The following is a 12,761-nucleotide window of genomic DNA, read 5'->3' as shown; positions in this document are numbered from 1 at the left end:
CAACGTTAACACCTGACGGCCTTTTCAACATAAACATGCTTTTTGTTTTATTTTAGAGATAAAGTTTAAGCCAATTTGTTTTCTTGTTTACATATTTCACCTAAGAAACAGTACAGGATTCCACCCACTTTCTCTTTCCAGCTTTTATTTTTAAAATACCGAGACAACACAGACAAAAGATGAATTATGAATTTTTTTTTAGGACGGCTCCCAACAGCTGAGGCAGGATATGACACGCTAAATCTTACTCTGGAATGTATGACAATGGTACTACGGGAGTGTTTTCTTGCAGCTCCAATGTGCCTTTAACCACAAATGTCTCTATTTTTTTTTCTTTAATTATTTTTTCCTCCCACACAGACGGAAAAAACGTTTTGCTTAACTTCACAAAAAAGTTGCCAGTGCTCTGTTGGAGTATTTGAGAATAGTAACAAGCATACAAACTTGCCACTTTCTTCAGTCACCCATCCACACATCACTCGCTTATGTGAACACACACTCAAACTGGCATACATCCACACTTAATACTGGAGTCTTTTTTTTCATTCAGACGGTCCCGTCTATGCGGCCGGACAGCAGATTGGCGATCCATGAGTCGATGAACTTTGAAGCAGAAAATGATTTTTGCCCTGGTTTGGAGATGAGCCATGCTCATGTCATTCCTTTATTAGACTCTGCTGAAGTAATCCTTTTCCAGATTCCCCTGTCCTCCCACGCCAGTCTCCCTGCTGAGGGTAAAAGTGTAAGACTGCGATGGTCTTACTTTGGGCTGGACTGGCCTCTGTAATTTAGGTTTATACCATCTGTGGCATGCGTTTAGGTTGCATTTTCTTTATTTAACAGGAGAAGAAAAAAAACCCTTTTTTCTCTTGCGTCTGCGTCTCTCCTAAGCAACCATGTCTTAATTTCTTTCCAAGCATTTTCTCTGTGGCTACATGTTAAATTGAGTGCATTTGACATGATTGATTGCCTCCATTATTCACAGTAATATAGCTCAGTAGGCCGTTTTAAAATGCCGTATCGGGTCTCATTTAGTTTTATGGTATCGTGTGTCAAGCGGTCCATTTATGTTTGACTCAACTGTCTTCAGTCTGGTGACTTCACACAATTTTTCAAAGAAGCTGAGAACAACCACCAAGTTTTAGACGGTGACCATATAAGGAGTCTGACAAATCGGTTTGATACTGTGTTATCTTGGATCCTTGGTGGTTAATTGTTAACCAGAGTTATGGTTGCGTAATGTTGGATGTTTTTTAGGTACAGTCATGGCTGCTGAGAGGCTCTTTTTAAAAAGTTATTACAGACATAAAATACAATGTAGCTCTGTATTCGTTCACTGGACAAAGTTCAAACATAACTTTAAGCTTGGCTTTTTTAGAGCTAGCTTTATTTTTGCTTTGAGAGACTCTGATGACATTTTCTCTGCGTACTAATCTTAACAATACCCTTTAACTTTGTTTTTAGTTTTAACACAGATTGTAGTACAAAACCAGAAATGCTCCAAGAATTCAGCCAATCAGGATCAACTGTGCTACTTTAGATTTTTAAAAGCGTGGCCAATAATTGGCTGAATGGAAAGTAAAATAATTATACCAGGTGATGATAACAGCAGTACTCTTCGGTTTGGACTCTTTCTGAGGGAGGAGTACCTAAATAAATTCTCTGTTTAACAACTTTTACTGTAAGAATCGAGTAACTTTGTGCCACTAACCTAAATGTCACAAGTTTCCTTACAATATAATATATCATTTAGAAATTGGTATATAATCAGAACTCTTTTTGTTGTTGATTTAAAAATAACCTTTTTTTTTTGTTGCTTCGATGCATTGTCCCAGTCTTTAAAGTTTAGAAGCTCACAGCCCCTCTCTGCTCTCACATCTCTCTCCTTTTCACATTCTTGCTTTTTTGAAGGCAAAAGGTGCTAACAAGCTCCACATGCTGCTGTTGAAAATTGCCGCTCTTCCCTCTTGTTGTTAATCTCACTTTCTAATTTTAACCCTGCTTAGCTGTAGGTGAAGAAAGATTGAAATGTGACGACAGCCTCCTTATGTCACTCCCTGTCTTGAATTGTTTTAGGTGGATTCTGTTGGCAATTTCTGCTTTTTCGGTTTCCACTTTTATCACTTTTTCTCTGCTTTACTTTCCAGCTTCTCGCTAATTAAGTATAAACTTCATTATCGCTTCTTTGCTGTTTAGATTCCTGGTGGCGCCCTGCGTCAGAGCCCTGCTCTTTTTTATCTGTGTGCACGTTGGTGGCTTTCTGTCTGTCCTCTGATAAATCTTGGTGTTGGACGCATCTGTCCCTGTGCTGTGTGGTGACGGTCCTGTCCTGTCCTGTGCTCTGCTCTCAGTGTGTGAATGGAGCAGTGTGCGAGTACGGCCTCCCTGCTGGCCTCCGTGCGGGAGCAGGAGAGGCAGTTTGAGATGCTGAGCCGGGCTCTGGAGGAGGAGCGGAGGTCGTGTGCCGGCACCTTGCCCCGCCCCCTCCCCAACATGCAGGTAATGCCCTCTGACTCTTCCACCCTCACTACCCTCATGCACCTTTTCCGTCTCAATCCTCCTCGGATTCTTCCATTTGATCTGAACCGGTTCATCCAAAGTCATCTTCATCATCACCCTCATCTCATCTGTGCTGGACGGCAGCAGACCACAGCAGCAGCTAAAACACGTGACTCTTAGAATTCAGATTAAATAAAGTCAAGTAAATGCTTTTTAAAACTTAAGCCCCAGAGGGGGTTTCTGAAGTATGTGTTTAAAATAAAACATCCAAATCTAATTTATATTTTCTTAGAAATTATAAGCTCTATTTCAATGATCTTGATATCAAGAGACTCCATCAGAAGTATAAGTATCACAGCAACTGCTATAGTTTCAGAGAAAATGAGAACGGAGCATACGATAAAATAATTTGGATTAGGCCTGTCATAATAACGTGCTGAACAATAAATTGTCACAGAAATTACTGCTGTAAATGGCAATATTGTTGTTTTGGGATCATTTTCACGCAATATATTGGTAATGCACAATAATGCAAGTTTGCTCTCTCAAAGACTAATAAACTTTAATTATGTACAGAACACTTAACACTGAAACTGGAAGATATTCTAAATATCCGAAACAAAACACAACACCCAAAACCAATAAATAAAAACCACACCAAGCCAAAACCATAAATACAATGGATTATGAAGTTTCTTTCAACAAAATTGCCTTTCAAAGATAATAGAAAGATTAGCTTATTTTAATATACCATGCGATTATTGCTTAGGTTTATCCCTCCCCAGAATTCTTTGCTTTATAGTGTAGTGTATACAGACATTCTAGAAATGTCACAAATAAGGCTACAAACTTCTGGAAACCACAGACTCACCCGTGGACATTACCTGTGCAAAGAACGGAAAGGAAAGAATAATTTCCTTTCTAATAATTTATATTTTTTGAAAGGCAATTATGTTTAGAGACTTCATAATCCATTTTATTTACGGTTTTGGTTGTGAGTTGTTTTTATTTCCATTATATTTACCAGTACTGTTTTTGTTTTTGGATATTTAAAACTGGCTTCCAGTTCCAGTGTTAAGTGTTCTTTACAAAATTAACGATTATTCATCTTTGAGGGAGAGAACTTGCATTATTTTTCCATCATCAATACTGGAAGTAAAACAACCAAAATATGTTTTTTTTTTTTTTTTTGGCACTACCAGGGCTCCTTACACTGTATTTTTGATGAAGGTTCCTGGTCACTGACGTCTGTCCCACAACCTTTGGGCATAAGTTCAAACGCCATATTATTTCAGATAACATCTGTAAGTTCCACAAAGACGTTCTTGAGATTGTTCCCCCCAAAATGTCAGGCTTTGGAAATGCTGCGCCGCCCGATGGTTTTGTCCCGACTTGTCCATGAATGTTTGCATGCAAAACTACGTCTTGCTTTTATGTTTGGTTTGTTGTTCCGACTTTTTCTGATCCGGACTACTCTTGTTCTTCTGTCTTTACTTGCTGGAGGGTATCCCCTGTTGGGGTAAGGATGAAAATAAGATCCTGTCTTTTGATTTCTTAAAGTATGTCACTGTTTTGCTTATCAGTCACGGGGTGAGTCAGTTACTTGGCTCTGAACCCAAACTTAAAACGCTCGATAATTCTTTCACTTTCTCAGAGGAGCCATTAGTGTGTACAGCTTAGCACTTCCTCACCATCAGGGAACCCTTGCTGCTTTAACCAATAACCATCCACCTCAGTTTGCTGCTCTGGCATGTAGCCGCACCTTAATCTGACAATGTCTCAGGTAATTTCAAGACTGTTCTGAGTCATAAGGTGCTGCTGTAAATGCAGGATGTTAAATAGTGAGTGTGTGCAGACCAGGAATGTTGCTTGTGTTGCCCCCATCACTGCTGTGTATTGGTGTGTGTTAACATTGCCTGAAGGCTCCAGCATGCCTCTGCTAGGCAACACAACATGATATCGGTCTTTACTGACAGGTATCCACATGTCTCCATCTGTCCAGCTGCTTCTCTTTCTGTCTGTGGCTTAATCTGATCTGAACAGTTTGAGTCCAGTAGCTTAATCTGATGTGCGCTTGTGTGTGTGTGTGTGTTGAAGACCTTATTGTCATCCGTTTCCAGCCAACAGTGGCTTATTTCTGTTTTTTAACTTTAAATCACGAAGAATCTCATTTTAAATGGGTACTAAGCAGGAACAGAGGTCTGTCTGTGGCTGAAAATCATCTATCATGTCAGCTGTTTTTTCTTTCATTACTGACAAATTCTCCATTTGTCATCTATTCATACCCCCATCACAGCTCATTCATTATCGTTATGCAACAATGCCCTGCAAAAGTATTCATACCTCCTTGAAGTTTCTCATATTTTGGCTATTTACAACCGCAACCTTTAGAATTTTTTTTATCCCTGAATCCAACTAAATATAATTTGCTTAAAGCCACGAATGTTTGGAAAAAATAAAAAAAAAATTTCTAAAGGTCTTCTATGGGAAATTTGTTTTCATTTTATACTAAAAAATTATTTTTTATAAATGAAGCAAAAAGCAAACCATTTCCACCCGATGGCCGGATAATGATGGTCAGTTTTTATATGTTCATTTGTAAAAAAAATAAAAATAAAAAAAAAAGTTGCCAATCCCATAAAGTTTCCTACCACTTAAAAATATGCAGCACTATGTTTGTTGTCGTTGGAAATCCCAATAAAATAGATGTGGTTGTAAAGTAACTGAATGTGAAAAGGTTGATGGAGGATGGATTCTTATGCAAAAACTGTATTAAGGTAAAAATATTTTACCTTCTTAAATATAAAAACCTTAGTTGTATCGTCATGACTGCAAGTATATAGTTCTTAAAACCATTTGTTTGATTTCTGGTCTGTTGATTGCGTGTTTGTAATGCATGATGGGAGAAAAAGGTCTCATAACATTCCTTTTTTTTTCTTGGTACACAGATGTGGCTGAAATTAAAAAGTAATCTGATAAATCGCTGCTTTCTCCTTGTTCTGGATGAATAAAGGCATCTGCTCAGTAGCTAGCAGCGTGACACAAATGCTGTGTTTGCCTAGAAATGCATATTTAAATTCAGTTTCTTGCTAGTGCCGTGTGTGATTCTCTCACGAACATGATTTTGTTTCTGTCTGTTAACAGAACGGCCGCATTCCTTGTGATGCAGACCTAGAAAGGCTGACGCTGAACGAGGGTTACATCAACGGGACACATCATGTAAGAATCAGACCTCTGATGCCTGAAGCTGGAGATAACGGAGCATCACATTCCTTTTCTGTTAACTATATACGCTTTAGCAACATAGAAGATGGAGTATAAGATGCAGACTGCATTTAATGCTCATAACTGGAACTGGTTTGAGAGTACCGTAAATAGTGTATTGATCATCACACAATAAATTGAGCTATGTTATGTTATATCAAAACGACCCTTTGGAGTCTCACAACTTGAGACATCGGGACTGAAATTGAGCATTGTGTACCTGTGCATTTAGTTCAGGATGGAGCCTGGTCAGCTGGTGCAGGAGACTTTCACAATGGAGGAGCCTCAGGATTTGGCCCCGGTAATCTCCGTGGAGACGGATGACGACGGGACCACGAGGCGCACAGAAACCACGGTAAGGAGGAGATCAAATGGCAGTGGCGTGTTTTAGAGTCGAAAAGTCTAAGTGCATCTCAGAAAGTTGGAACATTATTCAAAAGCTCATTTATTTCAGTAACTCGTTTGAAGAACATATAAATGCAGTTCATAGACTGATGTTTTCAAGGATTTATTTCTGTTAACTATGATGATTTTTTTTTGTTTTTACTTTCAGCTAATTAAAACATTTAACAACATTCTGACTTGTAAAACAATTTGAATAGGCACATTTAACACCTGCTTAAAGATTGTTTTCTAAAGATACTTTTAATCTGACAAAAAGAGCTTTGTTAGAAAGCATATTTTAATTTCTTGATGTGCCTATGTGGCATTTTGTGTCTGTGGCAATTCAATTTTGACGGGGATTTTATGTTATTGTTGAAATGTTTGGGAATGCTTTCTCCAGCATGACTTTCAGAAGTTTCTGATTAAAGTAGCGTATGAAAACACAAACAGAACTGACAAAACCTCTCACGGCAGCTACACCATGTCTTTTCCATGTTGCAACAAGTCTGTTATTTGTAATAAATTAACAACATAGTTCATAGTAGTGACCTGGGGACAGAGAGAAAATTAGCTTTATTAAAATTTTGCTGTTGCATTCATGCTTCTTTGCTCTGATATCTAAATGATACCCAGACAATCAGCTTCCTATAAAAACAGGCCAATCCTTGACAAAATGTCAACAAGTGTAAAGAACGTAGCTCCTGTTTTAGGGCTAGGTGTGTTAACAAAAACCACGGTAAAACACTCGCTCCCTTTCTTCCCTTTTTAGGTGAAGAAAGTAGTAAAGACCACCACAACTCGCACAGTCATCCCCTCTGTGTCGGACACTCTGTCTGTGGATGGAGGCGGTTCTCTTGTCGGGGGTTACGCCTCACCCATGGTCTACAGGCCGGGCCCGGGCGGCGCCGTGCCCATGGAGTACCCCACCCATACCGTGCCCCGCAATTACAACTACGGTCCCCCAGGGGGCTATGACGACTACCGCGGAGGACCTCCGTCTGAGGCGTACTCCAGCCTCAGCAGGGGGGCTCGGATGGACGATCGCTACAGGTAACAGGAGTTTACTGAAACCTGAACTCCTCTCATCGGATTTTAGTGACGCAGTCGCTGCATTTTGAGCTTGTTGCGTTCAGATGGTTGAATGAATTCATTTCGGCTGAGTTTTCCCTCCACTCTATCTATTCTCTATCAGACCAGTCCACGCAGATGGCTACAGAACCCTGGATCCGAGCTACCGAGCTCCTAGTAGGAACCAGTTGGACCCATATGCTGCCCAACCACAAGTGTGTGCAACAGTCACTGCATCATTAGCTTCAGGGCTTGTTTTAACTGAATCTAGCTCTGGCATGCTGATCTTGCAGGTTTTACCTGACATTGACAATTTGTTTGCCAGCTACAGTGTGTCAAAATCTACTGGAATAACTGGTCTCCAGCTACTGTAAAGCGTTATTTCCGTCTCTCCACAGGTTGGGCGAATGGGAAGTGCATTGGAGCTGTCGTCCATTCCCCGGTTTGTCGCAGATCCGTACGGTCTGGAGGATGACCAGCGCAGCATCGGCTACGATGAGCCGGACTACGGCATGGGACACCCAATGCACTACAACACCATGCCCCTCAACCATGCCTTCCCACATGGCCCCCCGCCACGCAGGACCGGGTGAGTGTGGTAGTACGGTTTGGCAAAAAACTGGTTCTTCTCTCTCATAGCTGAAACAACAAGCTTGTTCTCCCTCTGCAGGAGTTATGAAGGCGCTTTAGATGGTGCAGGAGAGGTTTACTATTATGGTGCCGGGGCACCGCTGGCTAAGGGCGAGAGGGGCAGCGTGGCTTCACTGGACACTCTGAGTATGAGGAAAGGACCACCAGCTAGTGGATGGCGTCAGCCGGAGCTGCCAGAGGTCATCGCCATGCTGAACTACAGACTGGACCCAGTCAGGAGCAATGCAGCTGCGTACCTGCAGCATCTCACCTTTAAGAACGACAAAGTAAGACTTTTTCTTCCATCGTGAAGATGACCTTTTCCACGTGGTGCCCTTTTTATCCACTTGAGCACCGGACCTTAAAAGCGTTTGTCACTGAACCTGGTGAAATATAAGGAAGCGCGCTATAACACAAGCACACGAATAACATCAACCTCCTTGATTTACAGGTGAAGTCTGACGTCCGCCGACTGAAGGGCATCCCTGCCCTCGTGTCCATGCTTGACAACCCTAACAGAGAGGTCAGTTTGAATCTCTCCCCAACTTGTTTTCTGTCTGTTTCATAAGTTATTTATGCCTGAGCTAAGTGGAGCCAAATTGATGGATCGAGCTTTTACTGCACTGCTTTTGCTCTTTAAACTGAGTGCGATAAAATGTCTTAGGCGATGTGTTTACATGGTAAATTTGTCGAGACAGAAACCTTCTGTGTTTGTACAGAAGGAACTAAAGCTATAAATGTGAATTATTTGGGGACACATGGTCTTAATATGATTTTGGGCTTAATCCATATGAATGTTTTTTTTTTTGTTGCAACATTTTTTGAACATTTTCTATGTAATGTAATAAACCTCAATATATTGTACAATTTGTGTCTGAAACAGGTTTTAATAATCTTAAAATCAGATATTTGTTGGAAAACTGATGTATTGGTTCAAACCAGAGGTACACTGGTTCAGATTAAAGCTGGTTCATAGCTCTACATTTCATCTAGAGTGAGAGAGAAGTGTGTTATGCACTATGTGCAGCATAACTCTGGGTTACAACATTCTGGTTCCCTTACACGCATTTAATCTTTTGTTTACAGAGTAATCACTAGTGTCTCATAAAGCTGTCCCTGGCTCTGTGTTACAGGTTCACTTTGCAGCGTGTGGAGCACTAAAGAACATTTCTTTCGGCAAAGATGCAGACAATAAAATTGCCATCAAGAACTGCGATGGAGTTCCAGCGCTGATCCGGCTGCTGAGAAAGACGCGCGACCAGGACCTCACAGAGATCATCACAGGTTAGACTTATAGTAAAAAATCACAGGCTTTGTATGTTCTGGACATCTGGTCTGTATTGTAGTTTGTTTCATCATTTATTTTTAAAGCTGTTTTTCTTTAAAAATAAATGATTGAATGCAGTTGAAAGAGCAGAAACTTGGCAATATTTCCTCCACTAATCTGGCAGCCAACTAGATCTCCTTCTGTTTGAAATTTGCATTTCGTTTAGTAGTTATATTGTACATACATGGATTCAGAAAGTTGTTGTAGGTTATGTCATGTATTTCAAGCTTATTAAATCCATTATGTTCTTGTCTCCACTTCCTTGCTAAATTAAAGGTCTTCCTTCCGACAGAACTTTTTTTCTCTGTGTAGGTTTTTCATTTATGGTAAAGCTCCTTCTTCAGATCATTTGCATCTGTAGTTGATGCACATGAGCAAAACAAAGATTGAGGAAAACACAGGGCCTGAGCTGAAGTACAGGGACAACAATGAAAGTTGTATTTAGTTGAATTACAGAATTCAGAGGCCTAAAAAAAATCACATTCTTGCAGGCTGTTTTTCTTCAAATTGTGTTTTTTAGGTTATTTTTGTGTAGAGACGGTATGGATCATGATATAAAATGCTGAATAGTTGTATGTAATAAGTTTTGTTTCCTGTTTATATTGGCTGCTTACAATCTCTGATAAATGTGGCTTCTAGACGGTCTTTGGAACGTGTACCTTGGAGAAAATAATGAAACTCTCGGCAAAAACCGATGAATAGGAATAAAAGATGCTGACGCATAACAAAATAAATAATCTATGAAACAATAGAAATGTTTATTCAGAAGTTGTGGTTTACTGTTATTGTTTTAATCATGCTATATAAGCATATTTCATATAATTCAAAATTTCCAGGTCTTCTTTCCTGTAGTTTCCCCAATTATATCCGTTTTTAAAATGTCACTTTAAAACTAGACTAAGCATCGTCTTTTCACACATTAACCATAAAATGGTGCGTTTTCCCCAAAGGGACTCTGTGGAACCTGTCGTCCCAGGACTCCGTGAAGATGGAGATTGTGGATAACGCTCTGCACGCTCTCTGTGACGAGGTCATGGTTCCCCATTCGGGCTGGGAGCGGGCGACCAACGGAGCTGGAGGGGGCGAAGAAAACGGCAAGCCCAGAACTCCTGAGTGGGATACGGCGCTCACTAATACAGCGGGCTGTCTGAGGTATGAAGGAAGGAAAGGGAAGAACGCAGATCAAAGCTGCCGCTAATGGAGGGGAGACCTGATCTTTTCAGGAAAACAACAGGGAAGGAATCTGGTTAAGCAGATTGATAGGAGGAAGGAAGAAAGTTAACACAGCAGAGGACCTGGGTGTGTTTTTATAAAGCTACATAGAACATAGTTGGAATGCAAAGATTTTCCAAGCTTTCATTAATCTGATTGAACTCTGCTGCTCTTCAAGAAAGGTTTTGTCTACATAAACATAGTCTGACTAGAGTAATCATGTAATGAGTGATTTTTCTGCAGCGTTTGATCTTACAAGTGTGTTTATGTTGCTTAGTTTTCAAAAGGTTTTACCAAACAAATCCAAAAATTGTGGATCACTAAGTTCTACCAATTACTTCCGTACATCACCTGATGTTTAATTTTAATCTCCATACAGCTGTTCACAATCTCTAACACCACACATCGGCCTGAACCCACCGTCTACCATAAAACATGGAGATGCTCTGGGGTTGTTTTTCCTCAGTATATTGGTCAATCTTGGAACAAAAAGTTTTAGAGGCTGGAAAAGACTTGAGACTGAGACAGAAGTTCAATGTCCAGCAGATCAGTCGCCCCGGACTTCCCAGCAACTTCCAGCAAAATGCTGGAAAAACAGCATTTTGTTGCCGTTTTTCCAGCAACAAAATGCACATGTCCCTCCTTCCTCCATTGTTATTTCACCCTTAGTTATTTAGAGTGAAACTTTAGACAAGAGAGCTACAGTGGAGTGGTTTAAAGTCAAAGCGAACCTGCTTTTAGATTAGACTGGCCCAGTCAAAGTCTAGACCCCAAACTAACTGAGAATCTGTGGCTGAAGCCTGAAAGTGTCTTTCCACAGATTCTTTCCATTTATTCCGACTGAACCTGATCAATTTCAATGAGCAGTGGAGAGTTTTGATTTAAACCAGGTTGATATCAGCACCTGGTTCTAGAAAGTATGAACAGAAGAGCTGAGCTTAAATGAACTCCACACTTTTAAGATTTGTATAGGTTAAAAAAAAGTGTCCTCGTTATTACACCTCACCATTATGAACTACTTTGAGTTGGTCTGTCACTGACAATTCTTTCAGAGCCCTGCTGCTTGTTAAATTTGGAAGCGGTCTGCCACAATGTTTAAATAAATCAGAGGAACGGGAAGAAAGGAATTTAAGTTATTGCAGGAAATAGCAGAGAGCAGTAGGGCAATGGCCTGTGCACTGTAAACAGTATTAGCAGGCCAGTGGGTCTGTTATCAGTGGATTCTCTTCCACAGTTCGGTTAATTGGAGCTGTTCTGCTTCATGGGAGAAGCATGTAAATAACGTTATCTTGAAGACTTTAAAAGTCTTGGTGGTTGATGATTTGTGCTCGGCATCAAGTAGGATAAACGACATGTTGAGCTTTTACTGTCTGCCTGATGCTCCAGAACGAATCGAATGAATCGGGGATGAAAATGAGACATTAATAGTTCAAATTGTAGAATCTGGTTGATGGATGTGAGGGGTATGGTTTGGATTAGTAGCTGTAAGGATCACTCTCGGGTTTATTCCTAGATTCCCATCTTAACTCTGTTTGAAAGACTTCCAAGATTTCCATGAGCCACCATGCTCCCTGACAGGCTGAAAGCTCAAATAAATATAGACAAACAACTTTGCTTTAATTTATTCAACTTTTTCTGTGATTTGTGTGAACTTTCACTCTAAATAACAACTTTAGACGAGTGATCTAGTTCTCAGTTTGCAGTTATTCCAACCCGGCTATTACACTTTTAGAACAGGGATGAAAACTGTCTGAAGCTGGAGGAAAACTTCTGATGGCAACTGGTGTATTTACTCAGCTTCTACTCGTACATATCAGAGTTTTGAAGAAGCAGAAATTTTGCATCTCCAAGTACAATTACCAAAAGTTCTACAAGTTGTTTTAGCTTTTAGTTTCATTCCAAAAAGAGAGTACTAAAGTTGGAAGATTATGTCCATATTTTCAGAAACCAGCGAGTCTTCTCCAGGTCAGATTTATTGCAGCTAATCTAGCCTAGAAACTGTCTGTATTTTCAGATGTTAATTGGGTAAAAGCACCACGTTTCGACAACAGAATATGGAGCTGCGATTTTAGTGCGTCATCGAACGAGCATTCGCTCTTTGATTCTTAGCTTCTACCTCACTAGCTTCAACCACATTGTAAACAGCAGCCCGTCTTCCTTCAGTGAAGGTGCTCATGTAAAACACACATATTCCTTATTAGGAACTGTGCCAAGCTGAACAGGTTAAGTAGCACAACACAGCACAATGCCATCAGCCATTGTTTTTGTTGTTGTCTGCCCGCGCAGGGAAAGAATAAACCCTACAGCTGTGCGTTCTGCGCAAGTGTGCGTTCACACCTGCAGATTTCCTCACACCTCTGTATGGGATGTTACAGAA

General features: G+C 40.4%; 1 protein-coding gene across 9 annotated transcripts in view; it reads left to right on the top strand.

Moving 5' to 3' along the window:
- ctnnd1 (catenin (cadherin-associated protein), delta 1) overlaps positions 1 to 12,761 on the top strand; it is a 32,098-nt gene that overhangs the window by 8,110 nt on the left and 11,227 nt on the right. For 5 of the 9 annotated variants that reach the window (XM_008407692.2, XM_008407676.2, XM_008407710.2 and 2 more), the window contains exons 2-11: positions 2,352 to 2,499; positions 5,644 to 5,718; positions 5,996 to 6,118; positions 6,917 to 7,197; positions 7,340 to 7,430; positions 7,614 to 7,804; positions 7,886 to 8,132; positions 8,297 to 8,368; positions 8,979 to 9,129; positions 10,123 to 10,324. In XM_008407692.2, the coding sequence (XP_008405914.1) occupies positions 2,359 to 2,499; positions 5,644 to 5,718; positions 5,996 to 6,118; positions 6,917 to 7,197; positions 7,340 to 7,430; positions 7,614 to 7,804; positions 7,886 to 8,132; positions 8,297 to 8,368; positions 8,979 to 9,129; positions 10,123 to 10,324 (1,574 nt within the window). In that variant the 5' untranslated portion in view covers positions 2,352 to 2,358. Of the gene's footprint in view, positions 1 to 2,351; positions 2,500 to 3,546; positions 4,019 to 5,643; positions 5,719 to 5,995; positions 6,119 to 6,916; positions 7,198 to 7,339; positions 7,431 to 7,613; positions 7,805 to 7,885; positions 8,133 to 8,296; positions 8,369 to 8,978; positions 9,130 to 10,122; positions 10,325 to 12,761 lie in introns of those variants that run through there. The other 4 variants (XM_008407740.2, XM_008407748.2, XM_008407755.2 and 1 more) reach the window with 2 other exon arrangements.

This window comes from Poecilia reticulata, linkage group LG1, assembly GCF_000633615.1.
Source record: "Poecilia reticulata strain Guanapo linkage group LG1, Guppy_female_1.0+MT, whole genome shotgun sequence".
Taxonomy (NCBI): Eukaryota; Metazoa; Chordata; class Actinopteri; order Cyprinodontiformes; family Poeciliidae; genus Poecilia; species Poecilia reticulata.
This window is presented reverse-complemented; position numbering and strand designations above follow the sequence as displayed.